Genomic DNA, 16,538 nt, shown 5'->3' on the forward strand with positions numbered 1-16,538 from the left:
CTTTTGTTCTTGATTTCGGGGTCAGATGTTTTAAAGCAATTCATCGACCATGGGCTTGAGATGCAGGCCCTGACCCTTTTGTTATCATATGGACCACTCCCTGACTCAACAAGGTAAATGTACACTAACTTGTGATTGAATGGGATATTTTGTACACGACCTTTATATACAGGTAACCGCGAGACAGAAGTTCCGCAGAAGTTTTAAAATATCTCTTATCTATCGTACGACGCTCACTGAAACAATCGAATCCTATTGTAAATAAACTTTTCCTGTAGTAAATATTTTATTTCATTATCATAATATGTCACACAAAAACTGATTGTCATCACTAAACTGAAAATATTTGCAATTGCAAGTTTGAAGTTTTGAGTTAACTTCATATTATAGTTAGTGAGATAACTTAAAGACTTAATAACGTCTTAAATTTCTTTTTTAAAAGAGCAAGAAAACAATGAAATCCCAACGGATTTGTCCGTCACTGGTGACACACTCGGGCTTATTTGGGTTTCACTTGCAACTTGCATGTCAAGCGATTATGAAGCTGTTGATTTTATCGTTAATATCCTGGTGCTTCCGTTTCCTGTTTATTAGGAATCAATTTGAATAAATGTAATACAGTCATAAGTATATGTCTCATTCGGATACGTTGTACAAAGGACATCGACAGACCCTAGCCAGAAAATAAGGCAGATGCTTCGGTATTGAGTTCTGACTTACAGAAATGGATATAACTTTTCGATTTCCACTAATGCTAGGTAAGTCTATCCCTTAGGCTCATGGTCAAAATAAAAAATATGCACGTATTTATTTCTCTGTATTTAATCGGTTTTAGAGTGAAAAACTTTATCAGTTAATTTGATTACTTAATTAATCACTCTGCATACAGTGAAAATATTTCCTAAAACGTAGGTGATGTTGCATATCAGTGGAAAATATGTAGTACAAATTGCAATAATTTAGTTTAGCACAATAACAAATTATTGGTTGTTTATGAGAGTCCTGACACCCACTGTATGGTGGCGGTTAAATTGACAGACTCTTTCTCTCTCTCTCTCTCTCTCTCTCTCTCTCTGTGTTGGGGAGGACGGTTTACATGTTTTAAAGGATTAGGAATCAAAAACGTATCTCACGGTATCAGACTTTCAATTGGCCCTACTTTTCATCGCTTTTTCACTTCGTTTCCAAATTTAATATTCTTTTCTTCAAATCAAATCCACTACCGTTTTTAAATATCTAATTGCTTTTGACATATAAATTCGCTTGGTTTCGGAAATGGCTTTAAGTGAGGTGATAGATCGATCCGCCTACCGAATCACGTGACACGACAACCTGCTAACCTCCGACAAGCATTCAGTATTTGGCCAAGAAAAATATTTCAATTTCATTGATGTGTTTGTGAAAAATGATTTGTATTATTCTTAAAAAAATTGCCAAGTTGCATAAATTATACTGCAGTAGACAATATTTCTATTTCAATTTCGTATAGTAATAACCTACGTGTTTTATTTCAGTAAATCATGAGAATCAATTTGAAAGCGGCTAGAGAACATATTAATATTAAAGGAAATTCACTTTGGAAAATGTTAATGCATTTAGCATGCAGTCTTATCTTATTAATATTAGCTGATTTATGCTTATGCTGCATTTGAGGTAAATGAATGAAAAATATTTAACAAAAAAAGTAAACAGTTACTGTTTAGAAGTATACTGTTGTACATAATAATTTTAAAGTTCTGATCTGTTGGTGAGATAAAATTTTGATTAGTGAGGTTTGTTGACGTAAACGTGTAAATACATACTTAATATATCAAAATATTTATATCTGAAACCATTGTTTTTGTATTTCTTTATTATGAATTACACTTTTCTTCCTCCACCCAGCTCAATGGCTGAAAATAAAGAATCACTCAAGTGTCTGTAAAATCGAGACAATGAAGCATTAATTTTGAGACACAAGAGCGTTAAAGAGTTCAATTTTAAACTTTAAAATAGTGTAATCTGAGAACTACATACAACAAAGCCCAAAATTAGGGGATTTTCAACCCAAAGTTTGTACACGTTCACTTTTACATATTTTTTTTCCTTTTCTGCCTTCTTATTGTTCGCTTCAAAATATCGAGGAGACATGCTTTTCTAACTGCTTTAATGCCAAAGTCATTGTGTAATTGCCACCAATTGTGTCCTTGTTCAGCTGATCGTGCTGTAATTGCCACCAAATGTGTCCTTGTTCCGCTGAGCATGCGGGCTACCACTAGCTTTATCCATCTAAGGATTAAATCTAACTCATCCATTTAGACAATATGGAAATAAACCGTTAGAACTATAAAAGTCCCATTGGCTCTTTTGCATCATTATCGACGAAAAATCGACGAACCGTTGCAACTTTTACTTACGATAAACAATTTATTATCGCGACAGTCTACTTGTTAGAGGAAAATGGCAGACGTAAACGATGGCTGGACGCGTGTCTAATTTACAGTCGCTGATTGGGTAACCAAACAGTGGTGATTGGTCGATTATCTTAGGCCCTGTCATTTTGATTTCACAGAGTAAAACCAACAAGTTTCACAATGTCATCTCGAGTGCAGGATTTTATTTAGCATCCTGCCCAGGAAGGAATAGTGTCTTTAAAGAAGGATAAGTTGCTGGATCTTGCCAAACATGATTTTATTTCAGACGTAAAAGCAGCGTTGCAAAAACAGAAAATAAAAAATATTTTGTACAATATTTGCTGAAAAAGAATATTGTTTGAAACACGTGCTTTGGGTTTAGTTAATAAGTCTCTTTCTCTGGCATTGAAATGAAGTTAAAGAACCGCAGTTAAAAAAATAAAATAAAAAAATTGGATTAAGAAAATTTCAGTTTCAGAAAGAAGTGACCAAAATAAAACATCAGAAACAGGAACGAGAAAGATAAATCCAAATTAAGAAAGACGAAGGAGAAACAGAAGAGAGGTAAATTCAAAAGCAAAGGAGAGAGAGAGAGAGAGAGAGAGAGAGAGAGAGAGAGAGAGAGAGAGATACGAAGTCAAATAGATAGGAAAGGGAGAGGCAGAAAGAAAAAGAAGAGAAGGAAATACATATACAGAGAGAAAGAAAAGAGAAGAGACACAACTGGCATGTATAAAGCACCCCAAGTTTAGGTTTTGATGTTACCAAAATATTAGGTTAGTACCCACTGTTAATGAAACAGACTTGGGACAATATTCTCTTTATTTTGAGAAAATTGCTGAAGATACAAAATAGCCAAGACAGCATTGGACTTTATTATTCCAAAATGTACTTTTTGGCAAATCTCGTGAAATCTATACTTCACTGTCAGTACAACAAAGTGTTAATTACGACGTAGGTAAGGAACGTATCGTGAAGGGTAATGGGTTGGTGCCCTAGGCATATCGACCAAGGTTTATGAATTGTATTAAAGAAACTGGGGAAACTTCTCTGGAATTTGCTAAGGAAAAAGAACAAATAGCCTACTTAATAAATGATGTTCAGCCAAGAAAGTTGATAAAGAATATAATAGCCTTCGACAACTCATATTCGTCGCAGTTCAAGGATTACATACATGGTGATGTGATCAAGACATATCTTGATGAGACAAGGTAGAAATATTCGAAGATGCTGCTCGTACAGCTGACGACTATTTCTTGACTCACAAAGTTCCATTTCTCAATAAGTTTTCCTCTCAGCAGGGTTTGGTAAGAAACCATCTTAATCTCATGCAATATAAATAAGTTAGAGAAGTATGTTGATTGAGACAGCCAGGTTAATCATTCAGTAAATTTAGTTGTACTGGTCATGCACTTTGAGGATTTAAACGAAATTGCAGTTGGACTGTAGTGACTGGTTTAACCAGTCATCGGACATCAGAAATATTAAAGTATCTGATCCGTTAACTTGCAAAGAGAATTACATTATTTATTTTAGTTTTATATACGTTGTTGATTTCGCTTCTTTCTGTTACTTAATTTAAGACCGTAGAGTCGTAACAATATGTTCTAGCCATCATATAGTTTGTTTTGGTCTCTCGGTGTTTTCGTTTTAATCTTTTAAGCAGTAGTTAGAAAACAACTTATTCTTTACCGTTATACATTTGATAGTCTTGTTCATCTATTCCCTTCATAGTTTGTAAAGTGTGTCAACCTTCTGTTAACTGCAGTTTTAGGTAAGGGTTGGCTACCGCAATGTTGAATTTGTTTATACCTGGAAAAATAATTCTTGTTGGATTGGAGTGAGCAGAGAAGGGATTAGAACTATGATTGGTTTAGCTAGTAAATCCCATGATTTTGTTTTAATATTCTGTCTTTATTTTCCTCATTTTCCCCAACTGTTTCGCAATTGACTTCATTAGCAGTATGGATGGTCATGGGGTCACCTGGGCTACTAGTTTTTTTTTTGTAACTCTCTTTGCGCGTGGCAGACTGCAACAAGAAAGTGGGATGAACCGTAAAAACATGTTATACCGGGCATGCAATTGACCTCATTAGCAGCATGGATGATGATGGGGTCACCTGGGCTACTAATTTTTTTTGTAACTTTCTTTGCGCGTGGCAGACTGCAACAAGTAAGTGGGATGAGCCGTAAAAACATTTTTATACTGGGCATACCCCCAGGACTCACTAGAAGTCTGACTCGTGTGCGCCCAAGCGTAGCAAAACAATAAAGGCTTCGTAATCAGTCAAAGTGAAATTAATTAGAAAATTACAATCTAAATAACTATGGTTGGAATAGCATGTGTAAGCGGCTTCATATGGGTAAGACATCACAGTACGTTTAACAATGCGTCGGAAAGTAATGTTGGATAAAAGCTGACAGTGTGCGTGATGTGATTTTGATTTTTAACGTAGCTTTAAAAATTTTTCAGTCATATCGCTACGATGTCTGCAATGTGGCAGTTTATGGTGATGTCTAGCACTGGGGCATCATGCCGCAGACATGTAGCATGATGTCCCACCCAGTCACATTATCCTGACACCAGGCCGACCAGTCCTAACACTAACCTCTTAATGCTAAAAGCCAAGCGAGGCAGCTGTTAGCAACATTTTTGTAAGTCTTTGGTATGACTCGCCCGGGGATCGAACCCACGACCTCCCGAATCCGAGGCGGATGCTCTAACCACTAGGCACCGGAGCCGTTAAATGCTGACAGAATCAGAAAGTGTGGAGGTTCTATTCCATTTGAAGTGTGTCACGTTGGTGTTCGTGGAACAATGCAGTAATGTATCCTTCATGTAGGCCGATCACGATGATCGTCCTTCTGGTATGAACGTTCCAAGCTAAACGCGGCTAATAAATATTCAGAAAAGTCATGCTAGAGATATCAGACCATGTATATATAATACCACTATCATTACTCGATGAGTGAATACTCAATGAACTACAACGAAAATACATCTGCGCAGTATTCGACGATATCAGTAAGAAGAAAATGGAACTTGGAAATAATCATTCATGAAAAAAGGTACATGACAACATTACTGACAATGTGACGCAACATCGAAATGTTATGGCAGTGCTGTCCAACCCGCGGACCGCGGGCCGATTTTAAATGGCCAGCCAGAGCTCTAGCAGCTATATAGTTGTTGCTTTTCAGTTTTCTGCTGCGGCCTTTGGCTTCAAGAAAAGCATTTTTCAGTGGCCCATGGTGTCAAAAAGGTTTGACAGCACTGTGTTATGGGATTACCCTGCTGTTGATTCCAGACAACTTACCGTTGATCGTATTTATAATCAACAAGGTCATCGTCGTAGTAACCTCATCCTGACGTGTCTTGAGTGTAACCGACGTTGAGGATCGAAGCGCCTTTCGTGTTGGCACTCTGGGATAGCACATTGGGTGATTGCGACATTGTTGCTGCATACTTCCTCCGTGGACGTAAATGTGTATCTTCTTGCGTCCCTTCTGTCGCAATTCCACGAGTGGATTCTGGGGCTTCATCACAATAAATCTCCAGCGCATTGATGCAAAGCGTCACATGTGAAATTTTTTAAGGTCAAACTCCACATAGGATCAGTAGTTCTTGTTCTACCTTCTTGTTGTCCAGGTGCTTATAGATATCTCACCACAGCTCGCCTGGTGCCTCCCAATATTGGTTAATGGTGACTGGCTGTGACAGGATTGTTAACTCGCCATACTGGTGTTTGTTTTTATATTTTTAATAAAGCCACGGCGGATTTCATCGCGATCACAAGCGTAACTTCATTGTTCAACACGACTACCACTGCAGCAAGTTTTCCTGCCCATTCTCGTGAATGTGCGTTTCGTCGTATCAACATTTCCTGCGCATGTCCGAATAATCGTTTCGAAAGTGTACGGTTCAATCGTTCAGCCATTATTTGATCGTGATGAATGCCAACATTCCCCTGGCGAATTTTAACTCCGTTATGTTTCATGAGCGCGGTTGCTTCTCTGAGAAATTCTCGGTCTGGATCAACCTTTAGCAGATATGGACAACTTAATGATCCATCAGAGCATATCAGCCTGAATGCGTCTGGGACGTCTGTGACCGTTTTCGATGTCAACCGTTCAGCTTCCTTGTATCATCTGGCTATATAGACGACTGGCAACGCGCATATGTATTTGCCGTCCTGTGGCAGAAACTAAATATTAGCCTGGTGAACATCGTTGGGTGCTCAGACGTCAAACCGTGCACGTGGATTTTTTTGATGCCGGGAAATAAATCTGCCAAAATGCTTGTCGCGTCAACCAATAAGCGGCAACAATTTTTATAAATGTGAGCTGCAATCTCTAATTTGCTGATCGCTGCATTGCCTTTCCAATAACTTTCTGGAACGTATTCAATCGATTCCATTGTTAGAGTCCAAGGACTCCAAATGCTAGTATTCCAAATGCTAGCATTTCAGTGTTCACACTACAATATTTATTAACACCCTGATTCACTGCCTCCCACCGCTAACTTTGCCCGCATTGTGGTTGATAGCAAAATCTGTGCAAGATAGTGTCGCGCTGTGGGTGAATTAATGTTATTTGAAGCCTCAATTAACAAACGATCAGCTATGTGTCGCTGAGTTAAATCACAATTACGATATGCAAGATTGTGTTGGTATCATGCGCGGTCTATCTTGTCGACTGGATTCTCACCACTGAGTGAAAATTCTCTCGGATTTTGTCTGATTTCCAGTCGATTCCTAGGTTTACAGTAATCATAACCCGGTAGATGTTTCTCTCCTGAGTACTTCGCCCATGGCTGTGATAGGGTCGCTTTTCCCAACATTAGTGTAATATCGTCACCGAACTTGGTTTTGGTTGAAATATATATATATATATATATATATATATATATATATATATATATATATATATATATATATATATATATATATATATATATATATATATATATATATATATATATATATATATATATATATATATATATATATATATATATATATATATATATATATATATATATATATATATATATATATATATATATATATATATATATTTGCGCGGCATCGCGCACACCCACCTATGTTTGCGCACCGTTTATTTCAGCAGATATATTTATCTTCCCATTTGGTGACTATATCCTCATCTACTGTGTCCGTGTACCTCTTGCATCGTAAACAATATAAACGTATAGGCATTTTGTTATCACAATGACAGCAGTTAATTCATTGTCCAGCGGCAAAGAACATTTACTACCCCGCGACGAGTTTCACACAGTTCCCTTTTCAGATTCAAAAAAGACCCAGCCAATAAAACACAATGAGCCCTACCCAATAGTGTACATGCGATAATTATAGGGCCGTCTGGTTGTGTTAAGCTTAAGTTATTATTTAACTTCGTAGTGAGAATGCTATGATGGGACAAGTTACACCTGGTTGAAACAACTGCAGACGACCAGAAGAGACTAGACTACAACGCGGCCGCCAAGAGAATCAGAGGCGACGATGTTGTTGAATTCAACAACGAAATCGAAGACCCATCTACCATCGACAAAATTGGTCATGTACGATGACGTAATGCTTGAGAAACAATCTAATCCAGCAGCAATATTTTCCAGGGGTAGACATACAAACACCAGCGTGATATATTTGAAACAACGTCACACATATATTCCCAAAGTCATCTGGGACAATGCCAATATGTTTTGTTTGCGTTCAACGGAGTAGACTCACACACGCTTAGAAATATTCATGCTACGTTGTTTTCCAGAGTTATGGTTTTCATGGTACATTTCAAACATTTGTTCACGTAAAACAACCTCTTGTGGACACCCGCATGGGTTTGTTGCCATTTGGATTTCAACGCCAATTCGATATCGGATTAGCATTGATAGAATGTACGTGTAATTGCCATCGCTTTAAATATGTTCTTGCAATATAATGAATAGAACACAACGATTAGCGGGGAAGCGTCTGTCAAATTTACAATACTATTACCAGCACACCGTGATTTTCAAATAAACATTTGCCCCATTGATGAAACCAACAAAGGAAATTAGCGCGCCAACAGGAGCAACCACATGGACAATACATCGTATTCTTGGACAGCACTGAAGCTATCCGGGGCGCCATCACAGTCATGCCGGAACAAATCAGAGAACCATTTGTGGCAACGGATCGCGTACAAGTGCGGCTAAGGAAGTACGTGAAGAAGTCATTGATATAGCTAACAATTCTGCGTATGTCGAACCGCCAGGGTATGAATCAGAATTACAAACGGTGGTACACTTTTTAAAGAATGCCCGTCAGATAATGTCTTGAAAACTCAGCCAAGTTTGTCACTAGTGAGTATGACCACAAAGATAAGCATTTACTGAAGCAAAAAACTCCCATATCAAAGTAAGACTCGTTCACATGGGTTTATCGAGAATCTAACAGTCTCAGTAAGCAAATGATGATGACCCTATCTGGAAAGAATTTGCACGAGAAGTAGGGTTTGACTGAACCTCTAGCTGTAAAATCTACTACAAATCTAAAACTGAGACTAAAACATCGAGCGAGGCCGTTCCCATGGAAACAATGGGGAACGACTATGATTACACACTAAAGACACAGTGGTAACCCGATAACGTTATGAGCCTAGATGATCGATTTGAAACGATTTCCACGATGTCATCAACGAAGAATGGCAATCTGATAGCGTCTGTGCATGAACGGGATCATGGACCCACATATACACCCGGGTGATCATCGAGGTGGTCGACGAAGCATAAATCACTGAAATGGCGATTAATCGCCACAATTACACTTATGTGTTAGCGGTATAAATAATGGATTCCACAGTGACTTACAACAGAATAATTTCACAATTTGATAGAATAATTGCAGATACCACTTCGAGTACCACCATGATGGTGTCAGTGCCGACAGCGAGGTAGGAATTTGATGCTGTTTTTCCCAACGTGATTATGGCGACGTCCGAAAACACTTGAGATGGGATGGTTGAGCTGTGTACGTGTATTATAATTGGCCCAAAATTAGATTGACACCATTTAGTGGACTACCAGCCAATAACACACTTATTTTTTTCAGACGGAAAATGCGAACAGGCGGCGAAGGAATCGCTGCTCATGCTTAGCCCACCAAAACAATTCCCGACGGCTCTTACGAAATCAAGTGAGTAAATTGTGAATTTTACGGCGTATAAGCGCAATAACAGTACGATATAACAAAATCGCAATTACCGTGCACGAGCCGACTTCATAGATGGGCCATCGAGATAAAATCTCAGGGGTACGGCGTCAACGTAGGAGCGTCTTTCATCAAGACCATGCTCTGGTGGCCAGGAGGTGCAACTGGGGAACTAAAGGTGGATAATTCTCCATATAGCAAGATTTTTTATCGGGTGGTGGTGGTATAGCTCGCCAGAAATATATTTTGCATAGGTTTTCCGTGAATGTGTTTGAGGGCGATTTAATCATGGTTGTACCCACTCAGCAGGTGTTTCTGCGATGTCACAACAGCATTCCTTCCCGAGTGAGATTTACACTAAAAGATCAAGTTGTTCTTTTGCTTGATTTACTAGAGAAACACTTGCCGTTAGTTTGTATATCAGCGTTGTGTATATCTGATTCAATTTATATCTTATGTAATTGAGCAGCAGAGACGGTGGACAAGCTCTAATTGGTTCACTCGTATTTTCGCAAAATAGGCCTTCCTGGAAAATCGCAAAATAAACCCATAAAAACCCGATATCCAGCGTAAGACAACCCTGTCAAAGACGAATTGGCTTACCCGCCTATCGCTGATAGGTTTGTCTAATCGCGATACATCGAAGAAAAATGCGCGATCGTGTCGGTGCCAAGTTGAGAGTTCGCCCTCTCTGCTGATACTAATTAAATGATCATTATATGAATAATGACTAACATTGGAGAAGCATATACCACTAGATTAGCTTGAGAGCGACCAGAAGCAATCAAAAAATTTCTTCCTGTTCGTGATTCTGTAAGACAAAACCTTCAAGAACGTCCGCAAGCACAAGTTGAATTTGCTATGGGTACAGAACAGTTATTTAAACCCATTACAACAGCTACTGAAAAAGTTGCAGCGACTACTGAAAGAGCTATATGGGGAGATATTAAGGATGAGGAGGAGAGGAAGAGGGGTATTCTTCCAGTATTAAAACAAACCGCTGAGCAGACTGAAAAAATAGCAGCGAGAACTAAAAAAACAAAAAAATATTATGAGAACTTCCAACTGATATAGCTGCAGCTCAACCTCTACCCGTCGATGAAGAAATACTTGAAGGTATTGGTAAGATTCGTACTGAAATCGCCGGTTTGAAAGGGGGGGTGGGGCAGCGCCTGAACCCCAACCAGTAAAAGAAAATGTTGAACTGATTGCAAAATTTAACGATGTTATTGAGCAACTTAAAGAAATCAAGGAAGAGAAATTACCCGCTGAAACATTAGCGAGTCTAAATCGAAAAAAATCAAATTTTAAAACCAAAATATGCTACCGTAAACGATAACAATTTTATAAAATGGGTATATCGCGTGTATTACGACAAAAAACAAGCCAGAGATGATGATCCAATTTTTGTGAATTTTGTAGTGGAAATGCAAAGACTTTATAAAGAACACGCACCACCACCTCCCTGTTCACCGCCCAAGCAAGAGTCTTATCAACTTCCTCCACCTCTGCAGCAAATAGAACTACAGAAATCTCAACCCGAACCTCAACCGCAACCCCAACCGCGACCTAAGTCTTCCAAATTACCAGCACAACCTGCATTGATGTTTACCGATGGAGGTCTTAATATTATTTCTTCTGCTAGCGAGAGTAAATTAGCCGATATTGCTGTGCGTGAATATAATTCTAGAGAAAATTACTTAAAGCCTGAATTTGCTGAAAGAGTAAAATATGAAAGATGGATTCCTGCATTATATTTTGCCTCCAAAAATTTACTGGTTAATAAGGACGATCCAGAGTATAAAGATTTTATACAAGATGTAGACGACGCAAGACTACTAACGAGACGAGAAGGGATATAACAAATTACACAAAAACGATCTCTAGAAAAGGGAGCAACCGGAAGTGGTTTTATTGGCTGTCCTGATAATATATTCAATGACGTGCAACGGTTAGAAGTTTTCATAGGAGGAAAACGAGCTTGAAATAACTCACCAGAAATAATTAATGAAGCAGCTGATATCTGTCGACGATTATTTCAAGGCGGTATCATGGACATTAATGTTTATCGGGAACTCATTTATGAAATCGTTGATGACTATCATAGTGACTAGTTGTTATTGCGATTAGATAAATGAATAACAAATAACATGATTATGCATAATGCTCATCGTGGACCCGTAGCGGTTAGGGTGATAAACTCGCGATTACCAACCTATAAAGCAACTTACGGAGATGGACTCGGTGATGTTGTTCAGGGTTTATTCAGAAGGATAGCTCCTAAAGCAGTACCGATCGCAAAACAATTATCAATGAAAGCTATTGACGTTGTTCGTGATAAAGCTTCTGGTGCTATTGGTAATGTTGCCAGTAAAGCGTTCTTGGCAGAGTCAAGGACATACTAGCACGATTAATACACAGACCACTACAGCCAGTCAAATTACCAAGCACTGAAGTGATGCCCGCGAATGTCAGTAAAGTAACAAATCAAGCCGCAAATCAAAAACTAGCAGCGCTGATAAATCAAGGAGCTGAACAAATAAATACGAGTCTGATATCAGGAAGTGGTCTTCGTTTTAGAAGATAACAAATTATAACAAAATGTTTAAACGTACATCTGACCCAGCGTTTGACATGGATGCACCAGTGCTCAATGATGAGTCCGTGCGTGATTATCAGTATTATTCTTATGAAGCACGACAGCCAAATCAACGTGGACGAATTGAATTACAAGTTCAGGATACAAGTAGATATTTCTTGCCCGCTGAAGCATTTATTGAAGTCGAAGGTGAACTTGTAACAAGCGTTATCGCTAATACAGAATTCTGAGCCAATGTCAGAGTTGGCTTTGTTAATAATGGCATCATGGCGTTATTAAAAAGTGCCATATACATGATCGATGGAAAAGAAATTGTGACAATCCAAGATAATGTTGACGTTGCTACAAAGATTATAGGCCTAGCAAGATATCAGATGATTAAACTACATCAGCTGGTCCGACTATGATGTTCGCCAAGGATAATTCTGACTATCCCGATGGGAGACCTGATATTGTAAGAATTCCAAGAAACTTTGCCAACAACGCTGACGCTGATGTATGGCCGGTGGTTCATAGCAATCCAGATTACAACTTAGGATTCAGAACACGTCAATTAATGCTGAAAACTAATCGTAGAAGATTTTCATGTGCAATCCCACTGTCCCATATATTTGGATTTTGTAGAAATGTCCAAGAAGGTTATTTTTGGAGATAAACATACAGTTGTACTTGTGAGAAAAGGTGATGATAATGATGCTATGTGGCGAGAAAATGGCGCTGCTGATGGTAAAGTAATATTATTTAAACTCTCATTGTGGATTCCGGTAATGACTCCATTGCTCGCTGAAGAACATCGGCTACTTTCTTTTATGGATCAAGGCGGTAAATCAATATTATCGTGGGTAACAACAACTACCGATAGTGTTCAAAGTGCCATCGACGGTACATTTACATGGCATATGGCATCACAGCAGGGTGTTTCTGCGCCAAGACATATCTTTGTTGCTTTTCAAGATGTTGCGCGAGTAAACAATCAAGAAGGAAATCCAATGGCATTTAACAAATTGGTGTCTCTGAAGTATCTTTAAGAATAAACGGACATCAACAACCATCTGAATATATATTATTGAATTTTGATCAAAATTATGTAGCACCTGCATATCATCTTTTGATCAATTTATGGGACGTGATCAAAATATTGATACTGGTTTGCAAATTTCACAGTTAGATTTTACATCGTTGTATCCGAATTATTACTTTTCGCTGGAATATCTTGATATAGTTAAGCAATCTGTCGTTGATATACATTTTCGAGCTAGCGTAAACACAGGTGGTGGTGTTAATTACAGAGCAATTGCTGTTATACTCAGCGATAAAACAATGTTACTTGAAGGTGTTGGTGGACGAATGAGAGTCGTTGATGCACCAGTGGAAAACATGTAGACAATTAGACCAACCGCGTTTATCATAAAAATGTCATACAGTCACGTTAATGTCACTCTGACTCCTGGCAGGCGAAAAAATTACATTCGAAAAACGCGAGCGCGGGGGCAACGATAACACTAAAGCAAGATCAAATTGCTAATGGTGGCCCAAACAAGTTATCCTTGACTAAAACTCAACTAAAACATTTCAATAAAGCGAAGCAAGCAAAAAACGGAGTTCAACTTGATTTCGCTCCAAGAGCTATCAGCGACATGATTAAAACCGGTGGTATATTTCCACTTCTCGCAGCAATACCAGCGTTGATATGTGCTGATGTACCAGCCGTTGCAAAAGCAGCCGCGTTAGGAGCTGTCGGAACCGGTGCTGGAATGGCATTGAGGAAAGCAACTGGGAAGGGAATTTTACACAAGGAAAGCTAAAAAAATGATCATCACGGACACAAAAACCAACAAGGCGTCCAAAAAATTCCAATATACCTCAACCGGGTCATCTAAAATTACCCGTGGAACACTACGGGGCGGGTCTAAGACTTCCAGGAACTCCGCCCTCATGGTACCCAAAACGGTTTTGAAAACCAGCGGTTTTACACCGATGTCAAATTTTGATTTATTCGATCTTGCTAAACAATAAAATATAAAAAATGTCAGAGTTTTTTATGCGAGATGAGTTACCGAGCCAACCAAATAATCCAGAAACTGGAATTATTAATCTCGATAACAGCGATGGTCCAGGAACTCATTGGGTTGCTTACGTGATACATCCACGTGGAATTGTTTATTTCGATTCGTACGGGTTAGCACCGCCAGTTGAATTTCTAAAATACGTACAAAACACTTCCGCTCCCATTCCAGTCTGGTATTTAACACTACTAATACAAACATTAACCGATCGACCAATATACGGCCGTGAAGTAATTAATGTTCTTGACGCGTTATCAAAATCAACCAAACCACCTCACAAAATCGTGCACGAGTATACCGCGGAACAATTTAACATTTTAAATAATCCCTAAAGAATAATGGTAGATATTTACGGAAGATCTCGTGATCATATCAGGCGTAAAAAATGCGACGACGTAGATTTATCAAAATATGCGACCAAAGATGAGATTGATAATCTTTTAAACCTGTCCGAGATACACCCAGGTGAGGTTGTTATTTTTCAGGACCGGCATGGCAAGCTAAAAACCAGCAATATCGGATGGAATGATATAGTTCGCAGGGTTCTTGGGGCTACCTCGGATAACAGCCCTGTGTTTACTGACGGCGGTAGAATCAGAGACTAGAGTATATCAGTTGCAACTCTCAGAGACGATATGCAAAAATTTGTAGCGGATCGCTTATAAAAGACCGGTGACGCAATGACAGGTGAACTCAGCATGAATGGAAATAAAATAGTGGTTTTAAGAGATCCAACATCCGACGAAGATGCCGCGACAAAAAAGTATGTTGACGTTAACTACAGCACCGTTGACGGTAAATTAACCACGTTGCGGGGCGAGTATGACGTTCACGTAAACGCGTTTACAAATCTCCGTAGAAACTTTAGAAAAAGTAACGAAACCGCAGAGGAAATCTTTGGTACCCCATTGAGCGTTAACGCAAAACTCTCTGATACAAAAAAAACATTGGACACGATCAAGAAAACACTCGAAGATGTCGTCAGTGGAATTCCTGAGATCGTTAACAAAATTAGTCTGATTAAAATCTCACCTGGAGTTACTCCCGGGCATATTAACAACATAGTATACACGGTATCATCTGGATTCGCATAATACCATCAAATATACCGCAACAGTCACTGGTGTGTATAGACTGTCTGTGTTCAGTGCTGCAAAATTCGAGATATTTACAACGTATCCATGGCGGCATTCCACCGACAAGTTTTTCGGGGTTGTGTCTATCATATTAAATAGCGGAAACGAAGAAACATTTATACTGGAAGCAGCCGATAAGAAATTAACCGCAACATCTTACTGGTGGCGTCTAGAATTTGTAGCTGAAACACCTCAATTAGTTACCGCGTAAAATGATAATGGCATTGGCAAAAACGGAGTCAACGACAACATTAAATGTCCAACAATATAGATACGATCAAGTATGCGAATGGCAATCAGAGTTAAAAACCATCATCGACAAATACACAACAAAAGTAGAAAATTATAAGCAACGAACAGTTATTCTTGACGTTGCAGTATACTCGGTATCCGCGTTAGTTGCATCCATCGGAGTAGTATTATCAGCGCTGACCCCGGTAACAACTGCAGTATCAGTAACAATATACGTTTCATCATCAGCGGCACTTGCAGGTGTTTTTAATATAATCGCGAAAAAGATATCCACGTGCACGAGCATAAAATTGCACGATTATGTCACGCGGCTAAACACAGCAACAGCAGCTAATTAAAAATTATCGTCGCTATCATCAAGCCTCAACGATGAAAAAATATCAGATTCCGAATTCGCGTTAATGGTTAAGACATACGCAGACTGCAAGCAGTCCGAGTCCCACCATTTGAAAACAACGAAAATGAATAATGACAGAATTACTTCAGCAGATAGCCGCAAATATAACTCCAGTAAGGACCACAATGATAACAGTGAGCTCAACCAAGCCTGAATTCAGTATTAATTTTCAAACTGCGATTCCGGCAAGCGAGATCGCGCTGGCACAGTTGCGAGTATATCACAGTTGGCCCAATATCAGATCAAAATCATTTGGTGGATTACCAGCGAATAATTCGTTTGTGTTTGCAAATAAATATAAACCAGATGGTACACCCGACTGGAACGTTGTTGGAATACCAACCGGGAGCTATCAAATCGAAGAAATCAATGAGGAATTACAACGTCGAATAAAAAATATCACCGGGAAAGAATCCAAAATAGCAATAACAGCTCATGAACCAATGCTGTCTTCTGCAATTGAGATAAACTCTCCTGACTACGC

At 38.8% G+C, this 16,538-nt stretch overlaps 1 protein-coding gene across 2 annotated transcripts in view; it reads left to right on the forward strand.

The window, feature by feature from the left end:
• The first annotated feature begins 651 nt into the window (after positions 1-651).
• The window catches only part of LOC149781885 (uncharacterized), a 52,649-nt gene continuing 36,762 nt past the window's right edge, over positions 652-16,538 (forward strand). For both annotated transcript variants that reach the window (XM_089936077.1, XM_089936078.1), the window contains exon 1: positions 652-758. In XM_089936077.1, the coding sequence (XP_089792203.1) occupies positions 725-758 (34 nt within the window). In that variant the 5' untranslated portion in view covers positions 652-724. The remainder of the gene's footprint in view (positions 759-16,538) is intronic.

The sequence above is a fragment of the Sinohyriopsis cumingii genome, chromosome 15 (assembly GCF_028554795.1).
Source record: "Sinohyriopsis cumingii isolate HCF-2022 chromosome 15, ASM2855479v2, whole genome shotgun sequence".
NCBI lineage: Eukaryota > Metazoa > Mollusca > Bivalvia > Unionida > Unionidae > Sinohyriopsis > Sinohyriopsis cumingii.